General features: G+C 36.3%; 1 protein-coding gene and 1 pseudogene across 1 annotated transcript; one reads left to right on the forward strand and one right to left on the reverse strand.

Moving 5' to 3' along the window:
* Window positions 1-7353: 7353 nt before the first annotated feature.
* LOC113361434 lies at window positions 7354-8943 on the forward strand (annotated as a pseudogene).
* A 3083-nt stretch (window positions 8944-12026) lies between these two features.
* Window positions 12027-20598, reverse strand: LOC113356726 (structural maintenance of chromosomes protein 4-like). The gene is made up of 28 exons (XM_026599937.1): window positions 20358-20598; window positions 20151-20240; window positions 19917-20018; window positions 19656-19832; window positions 19445-19575; window positions 18716-18794; window positions 18475-18632; window positions 18316-18391; window positions 18074-18202; window positions 17861-18005; window positions 17373-17503; window positions 17132-17284; window positions 16806-16995; window positions 16453-16586; window positions 15864-16022; window positions 15310-15621; window positions 14808-14984; window positions 14623-14706; window positions 14331-14540; window positions 14155-14244; window positions 13953-14074; window positions 13706-13861; window positions 13506-13613; window positions 13298-13358; window positions 12936-13070; window positions 12751-12838; window positions 12594-12666; window positions 12027-12460 (listed from the first exon to the last, which is right to left on the reverse strand). Exons 1-28 carry the CDS (start codon window positions 20520-20522, stop codon window positions 12340-12342), a joined length of 3756 nt encoding a protein of 1251 aa, XP_026455722.1. The 5' UTR covers window positions 20523-20598; the 3' UTR covers window positions 12027-12339.
* Window positions 20599-23932: the final 3334 nt, after the last annotated feature.

Genomic DNA, 23932 nt, shown 5'->3' on the forward strand with positions numbered 1-23932 from the left:
GTGCAATCAAAGTTTCAACAATCGTTAGTCAGTCAGATCAACAATCGAAAACTAAAATAACAATGCATCTAGTTTCCGACCAACGATACTCGTAGAGGTTCTTGATCCCACATAAGTCTTTAAACGAGGGTACGTAAGAGATTTCGCTTTATTAGGGTACTTTCCTCTCTGGATAGTCGGCTTCACCAGAAATAACACGAATGATGTTTGCCTGGCTCTTAGGATAGTTTGTAAGAAATGCAAACTCAACTATTATAGGCCAAGGTTGTGTGGAAACAAGGAAATTCCAAAATCGAAAGATTTTCAAGATATGCAATAAGTACCTAATTTCGGTTTTCATATTTCCAACTAATATCCAACCTGTAATTCTGAAATCTCTCTTCAGAAAATACCTAATATTAGTTTAGCACTTAACTAATATATCCTTTCAAGAGATATGTTTTGATTTATTCGAAAATCTTAATTAAAAGATTCTCAATATTTTGGTTTGGGATCACCTTGAGTATCAAGGAATATCTTTGAAAAACTAAAGATAAGAATTATATACATGTTCAAATTATGTCAACATCTAGAACTTTCCTATTTGGCAAACCCTAATTCCAAACTCACACAAAACCGTAAGTAATATGTGAATGTTGAAAAATCAGTTTTGCTATTGGGAAAGGTTCTACCATGACTCCTAACATAGGTTAAGATCGATTCTACCAAGTCTCCAAATATAGGTAAGGATCGGTTCTACCATGACTCCCAAAAATATAGGTTCGGTTCTATGAAGACTCTCAATATAGTTAAGGGTCAGTTCTACAAAGACTTCCAACAAAAGCTAGGATCGGTTCTACCATATATCCAAAAGTAGGTAGGGATCGGTTCTACCATAAGTGTCAACATAAGTTAAGATAGGTTCTACCATATATCCCACCTTAGGTTCAAATTGGTCATCCAGTAGATCTTCATAGAAAACCGGACCAGAACACCTATTGATTTCTTTTCGTTTTACGAAACAAGTTTTGTATATGTACTTCCTTTAAACATATGTAATCAAACATAGTTTCCTAGGATGAAATCACACCTTTATCCAATACACAATCAAATAACGAGTTATATAGATTATGTCGATGTCGCATTTACGAAGTTCAAAAGATAAACATTATACTTCGTAGTTAAGTATTCTTCCTTGACACTTTGATAATAATAAAATGACCAAGTCTAATACTAGAGGATTAATATAACCTCACATGTAATGTTTTCAATCCTAAACGAATTGAAAGTAACCATATGAATGGAAACAAGTCAAGTCTGTATCACTAACCTCAGGTGGAAGGATGATGTCTTCATTGTAGTCGATATGTCTTTACATTCTTCAGGTCTTCAAGGCAAAACTTGTATGTCTCAACATTCCTAGACTTTCTAGTCTAACCTAAGCGAAGTCGACTCTAGTACATTTAATCAAGCGACTCTAATTAAGTTTTGATACTAAAATATGACAATCAAACTTGACATGCCAACGCTTGGTGGGTTCAACAGAGCAATATTCTAACAATGGTGTGGTCAAAAATTATGGCATTTATTTGGTTATGTTCATAGTTCAGAATTGTCAGGTTCACATTTTATTTCCAGTCTAGAATAAGCTCTCCTACAGTACCTCTAGGAGGTACTATAAGATGGTTCTGAAGTTTGGTTTCGTAAGAATTATCTCCACATTCTTAGTTTGTTGTTTAGTTTCTGATATAAAGATTATATCTGGATTTTCATGATTAAGAAGATCATTTAAACTAGAATAAGTTCCTGGTTTGTTTGGGCTTCCTAGGCCCTGACAATTCCAAGAGATAGCCTTGAAGAATTGCCAAAAGCAACACACCTGTGGATATGAAGGTTCTACTAAGTTATTTCTTTCATGAATGGGGGTTCTGTATCTAGCATAATCTGAACAGTTGTTACCATGCTTGGTCAAGTTCCTATCAGTGTGTCTAGAATCGTCAAAAATCAAAGAAAAATATTTTGACATAGTATTCTTACAACAAGCATTATGGATAAAGCTACTAATAGAGTATTTCATACCATCAATTGTAAAATTAACAATGTTTCTTAGCATATCATTTATATCAAAGTAGCAGAGAGACATTTGAAAATTAAAAGTTTGTGCTTCTGGATTACCTCAGAGTAGATGAAATAAATTTTGTTGTTAGGAATTGTAGCTTTCATACTTATCTGTCTTTTGGTTCTTGCAGAGCTCGTAGATTGTAACCGAAATTCATAATCACTCCCCTTAGGTGTTTTTTTTTTTTTTTACTTTTCCAGTTGTAGATAAATATGAAGAATGAGGCAGCTACGCGAAGAACTCCCGTAATGGTAGAACCGTTAGACGATTTTTTTAAGGAAATTAGACATCAAGAAATTAGGTATAAAAACTAAAACCCCTGGATTTGAGATAGGCAACAGACAAATAAGAAGAAAAACAAACAAATTAAAGATATCTTAAGCAAGTAAACCAGAAAAGGAATCAAACTCAAAGAATTTCTAAAACAAATATGAGAACCAAGCTTTAAAGGAAGCGAAATAGATACAAAGCACTACTATTTATACGAAAATCAAACAAAAGAAGATAAAAATTAAAGGAGAATATAAGAGATCTAGAGAAGAAAAAAAGACTAATAAGCTTAAAACAAAGAAGGATTGGTATCAAATTTCAAAGCTTTGAAACTTTGAAAAGGATCTTTTGTAGTTGGGATAAAGCGGCATTGAAACTAATAGAAGCAGAAACGAATTTTAGTATCTTGGAGTCTTAAATTGTAGCTTAGAATATTGGTGTCTTCAGATGCCTAATGAGTCATCAGTGGCTTAGATATGGTGTCTTTGTGCCTTTGTGGTCGCAATCTAGAACATATAAAAGATTTAATGGTGTCTGAAATAATTTGGGAGGTAGCTAATGACTTTTGGGATTAGATACAATATGGGTTTCTATCTGTAGACCATAAATGTACTTAATAATTTTTTTTCGTTTATCATCATCGTCGTCGATAGTGATTCTCGGTTACGATACGGTGGTTACTGGCTATGTTTTGGTGTTTTTTGTGGTGGTGGAAAAATCGCCAGGAGAAAAAAAAGAGAGAGAGAATAATCATATGAGAACAGAGAGGTTGAACTTCAAGGAGAGAGACAAATGGATGACTGAAAAAAATAAACAACCTAAAATCAAATGTCTGATCTCTAAATTCCTGATTTGTGTGATTAACGAGTTCATCTTCCTATACTCCAAGCCAAAGAACATCAAAATCAGGTAATTTCATTTAGTCAAGGTTTCGATCCATATTTTTGTTGATAGCGTCATTTAGATTTGTGTGATTAGTTCAATAAGATTACTAAAGATAGTTAGTTTCTGTTTTACAATTATGTAATTATTCTGTCTTTTTTAACTCTTAGTTACAGTTACAGTCTGTGTCCGCACATTACACAGTTGTTATTAGTTGTCTTTTTTTGTCATGTCTCTGTATAAAAAGACCTCTGATCTCTTTGTAATCTTTAGTCTGTTTTCTAATAATAATATCTCTTTCAACATTTCTCTATGATATTAGAGGGAAAACATCAGGTTTTCCTTCTCGATCCGGTTTTCACTATTCATCAATTCCTTTGTTTCATCAATTAATCTGTTTCTTGGTAGATTTTGCTCCATTTCTTGTTTATATGATCATAGGAAACTTCATCTTCTCTGATCACATCTGTTAAATGATCCAAACTTTCCCTGGTTCAAATAATTCAAAAATGTCTACTTCAGGTATTACTTCAATTCTTGTTCATCTAGTCGCAAATTTGGTTCAACTCAAGCAACGAGATTATAATTTCATCACCTGGAAATATCTGTTAATGTCGGTAATTCGTGAATTTTAGATCTTATCTTTTCTTGATGGAACTAATGGGTGTCCTCCTCAATTTACTGGTCGTGGTGCAAATCAAACTGAAAACCACAATTTACTGCTTGGTGCGATAAAGATCAAACTATCATCTTATGGATTCCATTATCAATCTCTGAAGTTGTTATCCCGTATTTTTTGGTGCCTCTACTTCACATGAACTTTAGATCAATATTGAATCACGATTTGCAAGAACTTCATCAACTCATACAATTCAGTTACGCGCTCAACTTTGGGGTGTTAAACAAGGTACACGATCAGTATCAACTTTCTTGGATGAAGTCAAGAAAATATCGAATGAATTAGCAGCTGATGGATCCAAGATTTCAGATGAAAAACTTGTTGTTATCATATTAGTAGGTTTGAATCATTATTTCTCCTCCTTTTGCACTTCAACTAGAATTCACAACCCTCCTGTTTTCACTATTGAACTACACAATATATTGATTAGTAAGGAAACTATTGTTTCAAACTATCAACACAATTTATCACCTACAAAAGCTTTTTATGCGAATAACAACAACAATTTCAATCATAAATCTCTTACTGCTCATTTCAACCCTACTACTGGTCATTAATCCAATTACAAAGGCAAGAAACTGTTTAATCCTAATTATAAAGGCAGTATCTCTTATAATACATGCACTCATCCTAAACCTCATTATGTTTACTCTGCACCGCAACTTGTTGCCCCGATTTCTGTTCCTAGAGCACAATTTTCAATTCTGACAGACCTGTGTGTGTCAAATCTGTAATAAAACTGGACATACTGCTCAAGAGGCAACAATAGGCTGAATTTTGATTTTCAAGGTAGACAGCCTCCACAAAACCTTCATGCCATGCCTGTTGTAGCCAATATTGGTGGAGATAATCCATGGTTTGTAGACTCTGGTGTTACTCACCACATCACATCTACTACTTCAGGTCTTGAAAATATTTTTTCTTATTCTGGTGGAGATCAAATTAATATTGCTAATGACCGAGGTATGTATATTAATGACATTGTTCATACTTCTGGATACTTACATGGTAACAAGGTATCTTTACCTAATATACTTCGTGTCCCTCACTCTGCTCAAAACTTAGTTTATGTGCATAAATTTATAAGTGATAACAAGTGTAGCATCACATTTAACTCCGATGATTTCACTGTGAAAGATCTCAAGTCAGGGAGGACAATTTTCCAAGGGCCACCTAGACATGAACTATATCCTAAATAAAAGTAACAATTGAACTGTAAAAATAAAACTTACCTCATTCAAAATCCTTAAAAGAAAACGTATTTATAGTATTCCACCAACGTTCTAATATAACTCGCACAACTTGAGTCTTGTGGTTTTGTTTTTCATATGATACAAATGCTGCCAAGGATATCTTTCCACGCCTTTTTGAACAGGCAATGGAAATAGCTCAAACACACTATTGATCTCAGACCACCCACCTCTTTGTTTAGGTAACCCAGCTCGCTCGGGATGACCAAATATATGCCTAGGTACATCTAGTCGTCTAACATTTGCGAACTCTTTTTCTTTGTCTTGAATCCAGACGCCATCACATATTACGGAGATGGATTTTCTTTTGTCTTTTCTGGTTTTTTTTCTTTGTCTGGTTGTTTTCGTACTCATTTTCAAGGTAATTACTCAAAAAAGTTGCTCTTGTTTGCTCTCTAGAGAAGGGAAGAAGAAATATGTGTGAATGAAAACTGAGAAGAATGGTGATATTTACACACGATAAAGCACTGATCTTGGGCGATGAAGTCTCCATCGAACAGTTTAGTCTATACTATCAGTCTAGACTCCACTGCTAGTGGTTGAGTCTCGGTCGCCAATGATCTTTTGTTTATCGCTCGATAGAGGCTCCATCGCTTAACAATATTACCATAGTGGTGCAGCATGTTTTCCAGGCCACCTTGGCATATTTGTGGGTTAGCCACCCCCAAATGAACGAACGATTTTTTGGGGACCATGATTTTTCTTGGGGGACCATGGTTTTATTTTGGGTAAATACATTAGAAGTAAATCTAGATCACCCCTTATCTAGATATTTATATTACTACCTAAATTACCCTCCTGATTAATTTTGGGTGATGATTAGCTAGTGTTAATAATAATTAGTGTAATGATTAGTGAGATGATTAAGTCAAAGATAATTAGTGAGATTAAAAAATCAGATGAGTTTTTTTTTAAAGAAGTAGAATTATTGAGAGAGTAAAGTTAGAGAAGATGAAGAAGGAAAACATGAAAAACGATGGATTTTACCAACCACAACCGGAGGAAGGGTATTTGGGTACCCAGGTATGCTTCAAACTTAGATAATGTTGGTTGAATTGCTCCAAACTTTCAAAAAAATGAAATTTTTTATGTAAATTTGGGTCAGTTCGGTTAACCATATGTCAACAACATGTAACCGAACACATCTGAAAGTGTAGTTCGGTTACCATATGTCAAGAACATGTAACCGAACACACCTGAAAGTGTAGTTCGGTTACGTTTTCCAAACGCGCAGGTTACCGAACTCGCTCGTTAACGGAGGTTTTGGTCGTACAGTGCAATGTTCGGTTACCTAGGGTAAAATGGTAGGTAACCGAATTTTGAACTTGACAATTTATTTGAGTACTTCTTGTGTGTTCGGTTAGTTCGCAAACTTCAACGCAACCAAGTTCCCAACCGAACTTCAGGTTAAAAGTAACCTAGTGTTAGAAGTTCGGTTGGTTCGCAAACTTCAACATATTTTGCGAATCAACCGAACTGGGCTTATAGGTAGAGTTCGGTTACAAAGAAAACTTAATAATTTTGCGAACGAACCGAACTTATGGACTTGTATTGTTCTAATACAAGGAGTTCGGTTAAAAGTATTTTTTTGCGAATCAACTGAACTTTGAGTTCGGTTAAGAAAAAAATAATATGTAATAATCGAACTTTTTACTGAAAATAAAAACTCCATTAACCCTCTCTGCAACTTCCATTTTCAGCTCATTTTGATGATTAATTCTCATTTATTCAACCAAAAACGAATGACAAGTAATGGGTTTGTGAGAATATCTTTGTTAATGTTTTAAATTAAGCTATATATATAGTGGTGGTGGTGGTAATCAGAGGTGGTGATGGTAATCGGTGGTTGTTGGTGGTGATAATTGAAGGTAGTGGTGGTGGTAATCGGCGGTGGTAGGCGGTGGTAATCGGCGGTGATGGGTGGTGGTGGTGGTGGTAATCGGCGGTGATGGGAGGTGGTGGTGAGAGGAGGTGGTGGTTATATATATATAGAGAGAGGTGGTTATTGTATTGATTTTAAATTAAATTAGATTAAGGGTAGGTTAGTCATTTCAATGTTTTAGAGCACCCCTTATAACTATAGGAAAGGTGGCCTAATAAGACCATGGTCCCAAAAAAAAACCATGGTCCCTAAAAAATCATTCAAATGAACCGGCCTAAGAAGGCCCAAAGATACAAACACAAAACTTGATGATGCATTTCTCCGTTAGAATTCTCCCCTCCGACTGCGCTCTGAAAAACCAATTCAACCATGGATCGTTCAAAAGTTCAGGAGGTATAATCTCCATTTGTTTAAATTCTTTGATTTAATTATCATTCATGTTTGATTATGCTTAACAAGATCTAATTTTCATTTCATAATAACACAGATAATAGAACAGCAAGTATTAACAGTAGCAAAAGCATTTGAAGAAAAACTTGATGATGAAATATCAGCATTAGATCGTGTTGATCTTGATGATATTGATGCATTAAGAGAAAGAAGGTTACAACAAATGAAGAAAATGGCTGAGAAAAGAAGTCGTTGGGTCTCACTTGGTCATGGTGAATATAGTGAAATCCAATCTGAAAAAGATTTCTTTACTGTTGTTAAAGCTAGTGAACGTGTTGTTTGTCATTTCTATCGAGAGAATTGGCCCTGCAAGGTAACCCCCTTATCATTATTTTCCACCCCTCTTCTTTTTATGGTAGAGTTTTTTATCTTATTAGGGTTTCAGATTAATGTACAATTCAGAAAATGTTGAATAGAAGTATATTTGAATTGGGAAGAGGGAAAAAAAAACCGAACTTTTGTGATTGTGATCTTTGTTTAGAGCAGGTTAGATCACTGCATTCTTAATGACGTTTGGTTGGTGTTTGCACAACTTAAAGACTCTCTAACTAAATATTATAGTCCAAAGCAATAATTTTCGTAGTTTATCTCAAGCTTACTCTCCTTATGAGAATTTGAATATTAGCTTTCAACTAGAGTGATACTACTTCCCAACTGTAGTATATTATTGTTTGATGATACTCATGAAGGCAAATTTACGCCTCGGTAATATCAACTATTAAACCGGTTTCTTTTGCTTTGCAGGTGATTGACAAGCACATGACGATTCTAGCGAAAAAACACATAGAGACTCGGTTTGTGAAAATTAATGCTGAGAAAAGTCCTTTCCTAGCTGAGAAGCTTAAGATAATTGTGCTTCCAACTCTTGCCCTTATCAAGAATACCAAAGTCGATGACTATGTGGTATGGTGTACAAACCCTTTTGTGCATGTTTAAATGATTTTTCAGTTGATTCTGCACCTATGTGAAGGAATTTCTTTTTTCCCACTTATTTGTACATGTTCTGACGTCTTTTAACTTGCCTCTTCATCAGGTAGGATTTGATGAGTTAGGAGGGACAGATGATTTTAGCAAGGAGGAGCTTGAAGAGAGAATAGCAAGATCTCAAGTCATAATATTGAGGGTGAATCATCATCTCTAAGCCTGTCCAAACCTCATACCAGAAACGTACGCCAAAGCCAGCGCTCAGATTCAGATTCAGATTAAGTTTATTACTTCCGTGTTTATAACCCTGGAAAGTGGTTCCTTTTCATGTATGTATTGTTTGGAGGCATATATCTCCATGAAAGTATCTAGTATGTCTGACGTAGTATTAGCGCTAGTTGTTTGATTCTCTCCTGAGTTGTTTTCCATGGATAATTGACATGTCCTTATTTGATTTCTGTTTCTTTGGATTTATCAATCGAATCTCCCTTTTGTTTTTTGTTGTCCATTTCTTTATTAGCATGTTTCTTCTTATCTTCTTTAATTTCTAGTTGTTTTTGTTGTTCCTATACTTTCATTTGTGTTTATCCTTTTCTCTATGCATAGACTTAATTAACCTGTCATATCAGCCTTGTCCTGTCATCTGCTCTTCGGTGGTGTTTATAAGCGTTTGCATAATGTTCTTGCCAGGTTTGTCCTGGTATTTCGATTTCTCACTGCCTTATCCTGTTGGTCTATATTTGCGGCTTCAATGGACCTGTTGTTGTGCTCATGTCTATATGAAATCAGTTTGTAATTTGGTTCCTCGATATACTCTCGCTCCATGCATCAATACACGTATCTTCTGTTCCAAGATTATAAATAGGCATTATCTTTGATGGTTATTCATTCTTCATCTGGTTATCTCTGCTCATCCTTCTCAATGGCTTCTACTTATCCTGGTACTGTTGTTGACTTAACCTAAAGGGTGAATAATGCCTCCATTGATAGTTCTGAAGATTTTCGACATACAGGTTTTTTTTCTAATGCTGATTTAACCAGGGGCACTGAATGGTGGAAATGGCCAGTTGTTGGTAAGGCTTTTTCTGAGATGCCCATGCCAATAGCTACAGCTATCAATCATGCTAAGCACATTTGGTCTCGTTATCTAGAATTTTTGTTCTCCTGCAAAAAACATCTTCCAAGTTCGATTGAAGTCCAAAGACGAATTACAGGAAATTCTTCAGAATGCTCCTTTGGTCTCTAGGTGGTTATTTATTTCGTATTCATCGATGGAGTCCTACTACTGATTACAGGACTTTGGACTTTGGTTTTCAATGTTTTTGGCTGGATTTCAAAGATTTAGTTCCTGAATTCCTGGATGTTGATGTTATCCATGCTATGGGTAGCCTGGTGGGTCATATTCAAGCAATCGTTCCTGAAGACGCTAATCCAACAGGTTCCAATGTGGTTGGTGTTTATGTTAAAATTGATCATAAGAAGCCTCTTATTGTTATTGATCATGTTGAAGCTGACTGTGAAGCAAATTCAGTTGCACTGAATGAACGAGCTCTTACTATTTTTAAGTTTGGTACTCATGGAGTAGCTGTTGCTCCTTATGATGGTCACTAATCGCTTTCGTTTAACTCCTAGGAATGGCAGACCACCACATAAGCCTGATGATGGTCAGTTGGTCAGCACTTTCTCTGCGACTAATTCCGTCACTAGGACTGAAAGATCAGCTCTTCGCAGATTTAAACGCAAGTTACAACGTCTCAAGCTGCGTCAAGCTCATCTATTCAACAACAGCTTATGCAAGAGGTTAATGGCCAAGTTTAAGATAACACTGATCAGCGTGGATTAGAGCATACAAATGCTCCTCATAACTATCCCTAGTGGATGATGCAGCTTTCATAATTTTTACTGAACCTCTTACTGGTGACTGGGATAAATTTCTTTCTCCTGCTTATGATGCCACCACGAGTAATTTGGCAGGATGGGTTGATCAGGTTTGTATCCTTTTCAGTGTATCATCCCTTTATTTTCTCTTTATCATTTATCTCTTATTTTTGTTCTGCTGTGATTTCTTTAGTTTGTTTCTTTAGTAGTCCTTTTTCAGTTTGGTTTTCTTTCCAATACCATGAAAATTTGAGCTTGGAATTGCCGAGATCTAGGCCCTCCCCTAACTCTTAATCACCTTGATACTTGTATCTTTAATTATCAGCCTGATATTTATCTTTTTGTCTTAGACTAAATAGACCGACAATAAAGTTAACTCTCTTTTGTCTTCTTTGAATTATCCACACCTTTGGTCTGTAAACACAAGAGGACGAACAGGGGGCATTGCATTGTTATGGAAAATTGGGTTTCACCTTGAGCTGATGCATCATGCTTCTCTTGTGGTTACTGTTACTATTCCTTCGGGTCCAGCAAACAATGAGTGGGCTTAAACGTGCTTGTATAGCTCTAGATATACTGAGGAGAGACAGATTCAATGGCAATTAATTTGAGATATGGGGGCATATATGGATTTACCTAGGGTGATAGTGGGGGATTTCAGTTCTACTCTTTATAGTAATGAATGGCAAAGTTTCACCAATCACCATTCATACAGCTCCTTCTCAACTGTTATTACTTCTACAGTTTTTTTCTTGGGTTAACTGATGTACCGTTTACGGGTAATCCTTCTACGTCGAATATGCAACATGAGGCCACTTCTGTTTGAACTAGATTGGTCCGGGCTTTGGCTGATATTTTGTGGCACCAGGTTTTTCCTAATGCTATTCTTCAGAATCTTCTCCATATTGGCTCAGATCATGCTCCCAACTTATTATCTACGGATCCAGCTTTGACTGCCATTTCAAGACCATTTTGTGTTGATGAGTCTTGGTTTCAGCATCGTACCTGTGAGCGCTTAATTCAATCTAAATGGAAGTCACGTATTCAAGGTTCTGCAGCTGCCTCTCTTTCTTATAACTTATCTCTGACTTCTGTTGCTCTTCAAAAATGGGAAAATGAAACTTCTCAGGAACCTGATCATCATATTTATTTCAGCTCTGCGTAAAGCTAATATGCATTTATCTTGTGAAATCCCAAATAGAGTCGGCAGCTTAATGAGAAGGCCTAATACGACCTTAGCTCAACAGGAAGAGTGAAGGGAATGATTGCAGTATGGTTTTACTGTGTCAGATCCTTTGGTTGACGGTTCGAATCCGGCAGGTCATGGGTGAGTTACATCTACAGTGCGCAACTTATGGCAAGCTGATTTTGGGACGAGGCTTCCCAGGAACCACAATATGAGCTTCGGAGTTTTTTTATACAGCAACGTCTGTTTTTCAGTGAATGCAATGTTGATTGTCAGACTCTAAACCCATCATCAAAGTAACGGAACTCTACAAAGGACCGACGCTATCCATTTTCTAGATGCACTACAGTTTGGCTAATTTTGGTTCTTGACTTCACTGTATTGGAACAACAACGAGATCATCTTGTTCACTTCTTCAATGTTGGTTCATTATTTATATCTGTGTAACCAGGTCCTTCAAACCTTTACACAAAAAAGAAATAGCATGTACTACGTAGGAACGTAATTAGACTCTTGCTGTTTGACCATTTTAAGAAGAAAGTCTATCGCTCTAAATTAACTCGACCCCAAGCAATTAGAATGAATACTATGCGTGCTCAGCACACGTCAAACCTGACTTAATTTACACAGACATCACAAAGAAACCAAAAGCACACGAGTTGTCTACAACTATTCTTTTGCAAAATGATTCCAAACTCACGAAGTAGTATTGCAGAGTTGAGCACAAATCTTCATTAATTACAAAAATTACAACCTTCTAATTTATAGGGCCCCTTCTCTGTATTTTAAGGGAAGTAGATCCTACTCTATAACATACCAGGACTGTCGACTGATGATGCATCAACCGGCTTTCTCACAAATCGTGAAACTCCCAGGGTTAATAGTAATGCTCTTGGTACAATTGTCAGTTTTATATATCCCGACAAGGCGATCCGCTAACTCAAACATGTTATTTCGTAGGCTGCAAAATATATGATTAATTAATGTTAGCAATCAAATAAAGCAGACAGACTTAAAAATGATCCAAAACACAAATAACAAAGCTAATTTTGTTTACTATACTATTATCTATAAGATATAGACAACTTTATTACCTTATGATTATAAACTGTGCATCTTTTGTTCTGTCTTTAACGTAATGCCCTACAATGGATACGTTCTTGAAGTCTATATGCCAATGTGAAAACAGAGTCAAATGGTGGAAGAAGAAGAATTGACAAAAATAATTATTCTGAAGAGTGAGAGTAGTACCCAAAGCAGCATCGATTTCATCCATTACATATAGTGGGGTAGGTTTGTAATGATGAAGTGCAAAAACCAATGCTAACGAGCTTAGTGTCTATAAAAATCAACAAGTATCCATGTGTTAGTAAGGCTAATAGTTAAGAAAACATGAACTCAAACATGAACTTATGCAAGAGTTAGTTACAGATTACCTTTTCACCACCTGATAAGTTGGCAATATTTTTCCAACTCTTCTTTGGGGGTCTAACACTAAAAACAACGCCTTCAGAAAAAGGATCCAATGAATCAACTAGCTCCAATTCTGCATCTCCTCCAAGTGTGATCATCTGCAGCAAGCACATCCAGAAGACAAAAGGATACGACAAATGAGAATCTGAATCTTGAGTTGTAACTGGTAAGGTTCTATAACAGCTCCGGGGGGATCGTCATTTTAAACAAAAAGACTCAGTGGGTATCCACTTATACGATGTGATTTTATTAAGAAGGCAAACTTTCTGCTAGACTGCGATATCTGATCTTATTAGAGATTAACATCTAAAGTAATCTTGCATACCTGGTACATTTCTTTCAACTTCAAGGATATAGAGTTAAATCCTGCCATAAACTCGTCAAACCTGAAATCATGTCAGAATTGTTTACGTTAGATTAGACACAGCTTACAGAAGCAGAGACACTGCAGTTTATTAGAAATGACAAATGTGAGATAAAAAATGAAGATATAAGCAAAAGAAAACATGAAAGCACTAGAAGGGATGATACACCTTTTCTTTTTCAACTCATCACATTGCTTTTTTAGATCATCGCGCTCCTGAGTTACTGTATTCAGCTCCTCCACCCGCTCAGTGTACAAAGAGGCTTTTTTCCTATACCTGAAATAATAAAAAATAATAAGCAATTGAAAAAAAGTGATACCTGCGATGCTTTTATTTTGACTAACAATCATTGATGAGAAAATTCTTACTCTGATATGGAATCAAGGTTAGGATTCATTTCTTTCAGTTGTGCTTCAAGCAATGCCACTGCTTCAAGGGATCTTTTAAGAGTGCACGACTCTGTTAGTGTCTCATTAGCCAAAGTGGCTTGGAGCTTCTCAGGATCTACTGCATCCTTCTGAATTCTGCAATCACAAAATTAAGATACAGCTTAAAAACTTACAACAACCAAATTCGTAATATATCATCAAGCGTGTCTTATATGCCAGAACATACTGCTCCAGATGCTTTACTAGATCAGCTTGTACATCATCAAGCTTTTTCTTGTATGCTTTCTCCTTCATATCCCACTCTTTAAGAAGCTTCTTGGTATCCTGTAATTTAAAGTCTGCATCCACCTGAAGAAGCAATAACTCAAAATAAGAGGTTTCAGTGACAAGCCACGGAAAATAGAAAAAGATTGTTCAACATAACAAACCTCGGAAGTTCGCATCTCATCCATGAGTTTCTTAACTTTATGATATTCTTCCTTTGCTGCATCCAGCACTTCCTTGTGTTGGTCAACTAACTGTAAATGCATAAAATGAAACTAAATTATACAGAACAACGAAAAAGTGACCTACTCAATAAGTTCAGTGTGGTAACAGTTCAGACCTCCTGTGTCTTTTTATAGTCTTCTTGGACCTTAAAAGCTTGCTGTTCAATTTCTGTGAAAACACCCATCATATTCTGCTTTTCATTGCCAAGACGTTCTCTCTCTTTTTTTGACTCCTCAATCCCTTTGGCTAACTTCTTAATGGTTTTCTCACCAGTCACCATCTGAACTTTACGGCGGTTGATTTCAGTGCTGTGTTTATCAATATCCTGAAGGAAAAAAAAAGGGAGAAGATATTAGCTTGAAATTCTTCCGCATGAACCGTGATTGAGACAGAGTGATTACACTTACAGATTGAATCTGATTGACCTTCGTCTTTTGCTTTTTCAGCCTTTCACCACCTGCATTTTCTATTTTACTTTGGAGATCCAAGGCCTTCAAACACCAGAACAGTCGTATTAGCAAACCATAATGGATGAAATGCTGCACAATTTGATTTGGTAAAGGATTCTTGGGTATAAATTTTAAGCTCTGACCTTCTCCTTGAGCTTTTTTGATCCTTTAGTGAGTCTCTCAAGCTCCTTTTCTTCAGCAGATATAACAGACTTTAGCTCCTCTAATCTATCTAGCTCTTCCTGTTTTGGCTGTGACGCCGCCTTTAATGAATCAAGTTGCTTCTCTATATATGCATGTTGTTCTCTCAAACTGCTCACCTGCGCAAAAGAGACACCGGTTACTACATTAAACCCAAGAGAACTGTGGATATCAAGACAGTGTACACAAATTACAGAAGATAAAATAGCATGTACTGCGCTGCACATGGTTGCCCCAAGTTAACAATTGAGCATTTCCAGCCAATAAAGTCCACACAAATCGCATGGTGAGCTGTTCATAACCCATTTGGAACTTGGGTCACGAAAAGCAAATGCGGATACAGACTCGGTCCACTATCCCCCACCAATTGAATGGTAGGGTTGTTTCAACCGTTGTTTAGCATGAGTCACCAAAATCAGACTCCAAAAAATACTTGTGTATTACCTGCTTCTGGCTTTTGGCTAATTCCATTTCTAGACGGGATATTGTTCTCTCTGAAGCCTGGTAATGTGCCACTGCATCAGCAATCTGCCGGCGTAAACCATCTAGCTGATCAACAAGAGTAGCATGCTCTTTTTTAGCATTCGAAACAGCTTCTGGAGGCACGCTACTGGCTCGAACGGATGTTCCCATTTTGCCACCACATGGCTTGTTTCCTCCACCACTCATTGTACCCGATGCTTCGAAAAGTGTGCCATCCACTGTCACTACACGTCTAAAGTCCCTGTTTGCATTCGCATATGCAATTCGTTTTCCCTACAAACATAGAATAAAGGGAGTAAAAGAAGAATGTTAGGGCATAAGAAAAGGAAAAATTACAAGGTAAGTATGTTAGCTGTTAGTCATATACTTGAGGATAATGAGATTTCAGGAAAACAACAGAGCCTTATCCCCTAAATAAACAAAAGCGATATTCACTAAGATCATATGTGGATTCAGTATCACTGCTTTAAAACCATAAATATAAAATCAAACTGCAGAGGAACTTAAGAAGACACCTGGTGAAGGTCTTTCGCCACAACAGTGTTTCTCAAAGCTGCATAGAAGGCTAATCTCATCCTTTCATCATTAACTTTCACCAAATCAAAAAGACGTGGAACACCTTCTGGGGGATCAACCCTTTGGTTCAAATAGTTAAACAAATTCCGTTGTTTCTCCTGCACAAGGATTAACAACAATCTGTGTAAGTAGCATATTCATGGAAATTGGAAAATAACAGAACCGCGGATAGATCATTTTTCCCCTACGTGTGAACTTTCTCTTCTATCTTCGCATCTCAAAATAAAAAAATAACAATGGTGACAATAATCTTGACTGCATATGAAGGAAGGGAATGTAACTAAAACCAAGAACTATGATTATAAGTAAGAGCTCCAATACAATATAACAGGACACATAGATCCATGTGTGAGAGCCAAAGAATAGGGAGAAGAAAAAATAAACTGCATATGATGTGCAGTCAACAAGGCACTTCCAACCCGACTCCCAAATTATTGGTTGGCATAAGGAGGCTAGTGTGTTTTTCTCATTCACAAAATTAGTTGGAACAACTAGAAGACATATGAACTCAGATAGTGCAGAAATTACCAATATCATGAAAGTTGCAGTGCCAACGTTCATATTCCTAAGTAGTTCAATACATGCTTGTGCCGTTTCATATGTTTCCACCACAATATAGTCAAGCCCAGGACAAGCTGTTGATATAGCAATATCATATTTTGCTGCAAAATCAACAAGCAGTTAAAGGAAACAACTTACCACAGAAGGAAAAGAAAAGGTATAAACAGAAATAGAAATAAGGGGGAAATGCAAAAATATTTGCCAGGCCCGATTTCCTAGTAACCATTCTCACAATGCAATTTCTTGCTTTCATAAGATGGTGCCAATGCCATTTTTTCAAATCAAATGAAGTACTGGTGCATTGAGAAATGCAATCTCACCATCAATAGCACCAAGGTCTCCCATACGACCATAAATCCCTTGTATTTGATTAGACACTTTAGCTTGCATTATTGCTTTTAAGACAGATCCCTGACTCCTTTCCGATGTTAAAACAGACTCAAGCTCTGTGACCTTTTGCCTTGCTGCTTGTTCAAGAAGAATGACTGATTCCTGCTCTGTTACACATTCCTGTGTGGGAGGACAAACAGTCTCAGGACATCCAATGGAGCAATATAGATAACTAAAATAAACAGGCACACTCTAACACGGTAATAAGCACGATAAATATATATATAAGGAAAAAAAAAAGGTAGGCTACACATACTTGTTCTGTTTTGCGAGCTTCCACTGCTTCACTTTTTAGTTTCGTCAAATCAGCTTGAATCTTCTCCATACCTGCAGTTTTCGCTTTAACTTCATTCTCTATGTCACTCATCTTTTGTTGAGCCTCTACAAAAGCAATATGGCCAGCCTCGTGCTGAAACATTAAAGTTTACTCATTCAGCTAACTTATTCACAAACTTGCCAGTAAACTTTTCTATAAAATTTATAAAAGCAATTCCGACCTTCTTTTTTAATAGCTTAGTTTCACTACATGCAACATCAAGTTTTCCTTTATGCTCAATTTGTTGTTTTTCCCACGGCTCGAGTTCAGCACGAACGTCAACTAGCTCCGAGCGATACTTCTCGGTTTCAGCTGTACCAATAGACCAACCAGAAGATCCATACATAAATTCCAATAAGTTTATCTGGATTGAAAGACTAAACAAATCAAATCGGATATATATGGAATAAATAAATCATTTGTAACCCGCAAATGAGATTGGAAAAACAATACCTACAGATACAACATCAAGATCATTTTAAACACATAAAGACTAATACTTAATCAAACTCCAGAACATTAGACTTAAATAATGAGAAGAGTTTGGAGGAAGTGTAGTCAATCTGAGAACGCATATCCGAGAAACAAGACTATCAACCCAACATACTGTAAGTAGTGAAACATGCAGCCTTATAAAGTGCTATTACAAATTACTAAGTATTGCACCACCTTTTGAACTCTCTTTAATTTCCTCTAAGACAGACTCTTCATCCGACAAAAGCTTTTGTAGCTTGGGTATTTCTTCCTCAAGTTTAGGAACAACAGCTGTTGACTCCTCACACTCCTTTGATATTTCTTCAATCTTGGATGAATCCTGAAATTCAAAATAAGATGATTAAATGTGTTTAAAAGTGATGTAGGTAACTTGTGATAATCACTTACTTTTTCAAGCTTGTCTTCCAACTTTTTGATTTTTTGCTTCATGAACTTTAAATCTTCTCGGTGTTTGAGATCTTGTCTTTCAAAATCTTTGAACTGATCTTTGCAGCTTTTGAGATCTTTATCAAGTTCCTGTATTGCAGCAACCACAACTAATTTAGAACAGTAAATTATCACAGATACAGAAAATGAATCTTCCAAACATTTATACTCCTTAAATCAGTTTTGAATAGAATTGCGCAGACCTCTTGTTTTTTCATATGCTTATTGTGCACCGTTTCAAGATCCTTCAGTGTTTTAGAGTTCTCCTTGATTTTCTCCCTACAAAGTGAAGTCAAGAAAATGAACTGGTATACTTATAAATTGCAGATTACATTACTTTAACCATAATATCCAACAAATACCTTTTCTCCTTGATATTTTCTTCCAAGCCGGAAACACTCAATTGCAGCTCAACAACGTGAGAACCAGCATCTTCAGATGCCAATTTGGTGGCTTTCTCTCGCCACTTTACCAGTGACAGATCCTTCAGCATGTAGGCTTCTGCTTCATTCTTTACATCCTGGAACATGGAAACATGGTAACATATTAAGATTGCTACTTCTACGTAAACACCGACCGATAAGAGCCCACACCAAGATGTACCTCCAAGCTATCTCTTTCTTTCTCTGCCAATTTAACCATTTGCACCACCCCAGATCTTTTCTCATTAAGAGTTTCCAACCTAGAAAGAAGTTATCAAATACCAATCAGAGTTTAGTATCATTTTCAGGTTATAAATTAGAAAATGAAGACACGGATAACTTAAAAACCAAGTGTTTGGTTCTAAAGAAGTATCAAAAGTAACTTGTGGGTGTAATGTTTTAATAATATCTGGCATTCTCTTTTCAAGTAAGGAGCATGTCTAAACCTTTTTTTGGAAAAGATTAATTACACCACATCTCTTTATGGAATGATGATGACTCACTGATTACACACTTCCCTTTCTCATTGTGAAGACATATAGCGAGTGTATGAGTTGAAATTGAGAGGAAGGGACAGAGCGGTAGGTGCAAACTCATGATAGTAAAGATGTTCTGGACATCATTCTAGTCGCTATAGCAGAAAGCCTAAATTACTAATTATTATCTTTGTTTTAGGGGATTTTAGCACAACTAGATAGTTATATTACAGTATATATTAGTTGTTTAAAAATTCTTAAGCTGAGCATTGTAGTGGACAAACAAAAATCATGGGAATTTCAAATTGGTAAAAGATAAATGGCTAACTCTTGTAAAAGATAAACTAAAAATTGGTAAAAGATAAATGGCTAACTCTTGTAAAAGATAAACTAATAATAAAATTTGGTACTGATGAGGTGGAATTGGAACTCACTGCTTGTTGGATTCTTCAATCTTCTCAACATATTTGTCAGTTCCAATAATATCTTCTAGATATTCAAGAAATCCTTCGTCATGAGGACCTTGAGCCTTAGGTCTCATCAATGATATTTGTTCAACTTCTCCCTATACATCAAGAAACATATTTCAAAACATGATAACAAAAATACCAACTGCTATTATAAATGATACAGCCCAAGAAGTACCTGAAGGATCAAAAACCGGTTATTATCAAGGTCAATTCCTTTCCCTTTCAATTTCTTAGTGACCTCGGTAAAATTACTAGCCCGGTCACTTATGTAGTACTTGGATGAGTTGTCTCGAAATGCAACTCTTGTAATAGTAAAATCACTTCCCGGAACTGCTTCATACTCTCCATCATTCTATAACAACAAAACACATATATTGCCAGTAAATGACAAGCTAAATCGTGATAGTTTCAGTAAATATGAGTAAGAAAACCTCACCAAATCGATAATCTCCTGAAAGTGAACAGAAACAGCAGCACTATCTAAATTCTGATAATCACTAGAATTATGAATAAGCTCAGAAACTTTGTTCAAACGCATCTACAAAACAAACATCACACAGACAAACCAAAATTAGGTTTTATAAGGGGAAAAAAGCACAATTTTATAAGAAAAATTAGGGTTTTCTAAACAAGAAATGCTCAATTTTATAGGGTTTTGTAAGGAAATTACCTGCTTGGCTCGTTTTCCAAACACAAAGAGCATAGCATCAATAACGTTGCTCTTCCCACTACCATTAGGACCAACCACAGCCGAAAAGCTCTATTGTAAACCAAAATTGAAACCCTAAGTAAATTCTTTGCAACTAAAACAAACAAAAAAAAAAAAAAAAAAAAAAAAAAAAAAAAAAACTGAAACCCTAAGCAAATGTAAACAAACCTTGTGAAAAGGGCCAACCCTTTGTTCATTAGCATAAGATTTGAAATTTTTCATAACCATTTCTTTAATGAATAACCTAGGTTTTTTAGATGATGGTGGTGTTGTTTCTGCTCCTGTTAGATTTGAATCAGGATCTGAAGAGCTTGTTTCAACCGGAACCCCCATTTTTCACAGAGAAATTAAAAACGGAGTATCAGATTTCTGCAGAACTAAAACTTTCTCTCTCTCATATTTTAAAAAAAAAAAGGAAAAAAAAATTATATCTCTCTCTGAGTATTTTTCTTTTTCTCTCTCCAGTTTAAGTGACTTAAAAAAAGTGGAGGGAGCGGGAGACGAAATGTAAGATCTGATTTTCAAAATGAAGTGATGATATACGCACTCTATTGTTTTCTTAAATGAACACCTCTTAAAGAGGTCAAAAAAAAAAAAAAAAAAGGTTATTGGGGCGAGAGAGACTCGAACTCTCGACCTCAGGATCACTCTATATAGCTATAAGACGCTAGCCAACTGCGCCACCGCCCCTTGGTGGCGTTCAATTCATCATTGTTTTAATTCTTGGGTGTAGGATTTATTGGTATAGTACACCATCAGATATGTTCAGAACATCTTACCATGTCTCTCATTCCTTATCAAGCTCTCCATCATTGGTTTATAACTTTATATACATAGCAAAGTTGGCCATCCATAAGGCAGTATGTCACTGTCACGAAAATGGATGAGCAATATATTTGCACTTTGCAGCCTTCTGATGCAGGGCGGAAGCGCAAAACAGAATTAATATTTAAAACTCATACATTTCTAAGATAACATTCAAAAAAACACGATACTCTTTAATTCATTCAAAAATGTCAAATACCAAAATACAGAGCTCTTTATATAGATAATTCTTACAAAATCTGTGGGATTTAATTAGCCGGTGGTTAATTTGACCAAAAGTCAAACTCTATCATATGCAAGCTTGTTCCTAAAGTTTAGGAACTTAAGAGCTAAGTTAGGAAAACTTGTTCCCAAAGTTAGGGATTCTTAAGAGCCAAGTTAGTTTCTCTATATATAGGAGTAGAATTGTAGTTTTGAAGATAATCCAACCTAGAGAGTGGTAAATCCTTGTGTTTAGGATTTACCACTCTTTGTTTGGGAGGGTCGTGTGCTACCCGTAAAGGTCAATATCGGTGTGAGAGAAAAACTTGTACAGAGAGCATTTTGGTATTCTAGGGTTTTGGGTTTGGGGCTTTGCCCCAAACCAGGTTTCTAGTGTTTCCATGTTTCTCAGCTATGAAGACGGTGTAAAAGAGAAGACATGAGGCTGGTTTTAAGAATGGTTTTAGAGTTGGTTTCTGTGGTTTCTTCAATGGTGTTCTCTGATATGTCTTGTTAAGTCTTTGGGTTCTTGTCTTGGGTTGCGGAAAGAGCATGTAATGATCTTTGATTTAATGGAAGTTTTTCTGGTGGTGTTGTTCGTGGATGTAGCCTGTAGAGGTGAACCACGTATATCTTGTGTTGTGGTTGTGTGTTCTTGTTTATCTTATGTCTCTCTTATTATTTCTCCCATATTTGGTTTAAATCGCCAATTGCCCTTTGGGATCATGTGATTCCGTGGCGCTCGGGATGTCAATTTCCCCAACAATTGGTATCAGAGCAAGCACGGACTGGTGTGATTGAACCTGGAATTGAACGATGGTTTATTGTTTGGGTGGAGAAATATGTTTTGAAGATAATGTTTCAAACGGTGTTTACACAAAGATGGATTTGTGATGTGATTTACAAATCACGGAGGTTCAACTTGGTAGAAGTTTATGTTCTTCGTTCAGTTTTATGATGTAGTATGGATGCAGAATAAGGCCGAATGAGGTGGATTACATATATACTTCTTGAAGAGTGTTTGTAATCATACACTATAAAGAATGGGTTACAAAGTTTGAAGAAAGGATGGGATGTGAAGTCTCATATAGAAGCAAGTCCAGCAACGCTTCGAAGTTATGCACGAGATGTTATAGATTTGTGTTCTTAAGTGTATGTTAAAGTATTCTTGATGACTTGCACATAATATCAAGAATGTGCCCGATCTCGGAAGCATGTACCACGGTAATATGGGCATTCACACGGTAAATATTCTGAGCGAGTATGTTGGGTGTGGTGGTGGTAAAGAGTATGTCAAGTTGGTGATGGCTTTGAGAATCGCTTAAAGGATTAAGCATGTTAATCACAGTGGGGATATCTTATGGTTTATTTCAGATACACGGTAATCATGACATGTGCTGGAGTATGAAATTGAAGTTAATTTTTCCTTTCTGGGTTAGAGTTCAATATGTTGTTAGCTTACTGGTTAGGTGGAGCTAGCGGTGATTCTTCTGGATGGTTCTCTTGGTGATCAATGGTAGAGTCCGTGCAAGGATTCGTTGGGTGGTAGAAGATTTTCATAGTGTTCGTGAAGCGTGTCCAGTTTCATAAGTATTCTTCATGAAGAAGATGGTTTGAAGATTTTTTATCGATGTCATGGTGTTTTGGTCGAATAGATGGTTCTATGAAGATGGAAGTTCGTATTTGAGCTTCAAAATCAATTCTACTGTTATATAGAGATGGTGAAAAACTATGGTGGAAGATGGAGGTAATTTCATGTGATCGTCTCATGCTTGAAAACACGATCCGAGGTGGAGAATTGTGGGATTTAATTAGTCGGTGGTTAGTTTGGCCAAAAGTCAAACTCTATCATATGCAAGCTTGTTCCTAAAGTTTAGGAACTTAAGAGCTAAGTTAGGAAAACTTGTTCCCAAAGTTAGGGATTCTTAAGGGTCGAGTTAGTTTCTCTATATATAGGAGTATAATTGTAGTTTTGAAGATAATCCAACCTAAAAGAGTGGTAAATCATTGTGCTTAGGATTTACCACTCTTTGTTTGGGAGGGTCGTGTGCTACCCGTAAAGGTCAATATCGGTGTGAGAGAAAAACTTGTAGAGAGAGCATTTTGGTGTTCTAGGGTTTTGGGTTTGGGGCTTTGTCCGAAACCAGGTTTCTAGTGTTTCCATGTTTCTCCTGTATTACTAGCAGCTATGAAGACAGTGTAAAAGAGAAGACATGAGGCTGGTTTGAAGAATGGTTTTAGAGTTGGTTTCTGTAGTTTCTTCGATGGTGTTCTCTGGTATGTCTTGTTAACTCTTTGGGTTCTTGTCTTGGGTTGCGGAAAGAGCATGTAATGGTCTTTTATTTAATGGAAGTTTTTCTGGTGGTGTTGGTCGTTGATGTAGCCTGTAGAGGTGAACCACGTATATCTTGTGTTGTGGTTGTGTGTTCTTGTTTATCTTCTGTCTCTCTTATTATTTCTCCCATATTTGGTTTAAATGGCCAATTGCCTTTGTGATCCTGTGATTCCGCTGCGCTCGGGATGCCAATTTCCCAACAAAATCACCAATTATTTTTTAATTAATTAAAATATATTTATTACCTTAGCTGATAGATATTTTATAAACTAATAAAATACTAAAATAAATATTATTAGATATTACTTTAATATTCCTAAATACTGAAAATCATATTATTTTAATTAAACTAGGTATCACTGGGGCCTTACGGTCCCGGCTC

This window comes from Papaver somniferum, chromosome 3 (genome assembly GCF_003573695.1).
Source record: "Papaver somniferum cultivar HN1 chromosome 3, ASM357369v1, whole genome shotgun sequence".
NCBI lineage: Eukaryota > Viridiplantae > Streptophyta > Magnoliopsida > Ranunculales > Papaveraceae > Papaver > Papaver somniferum.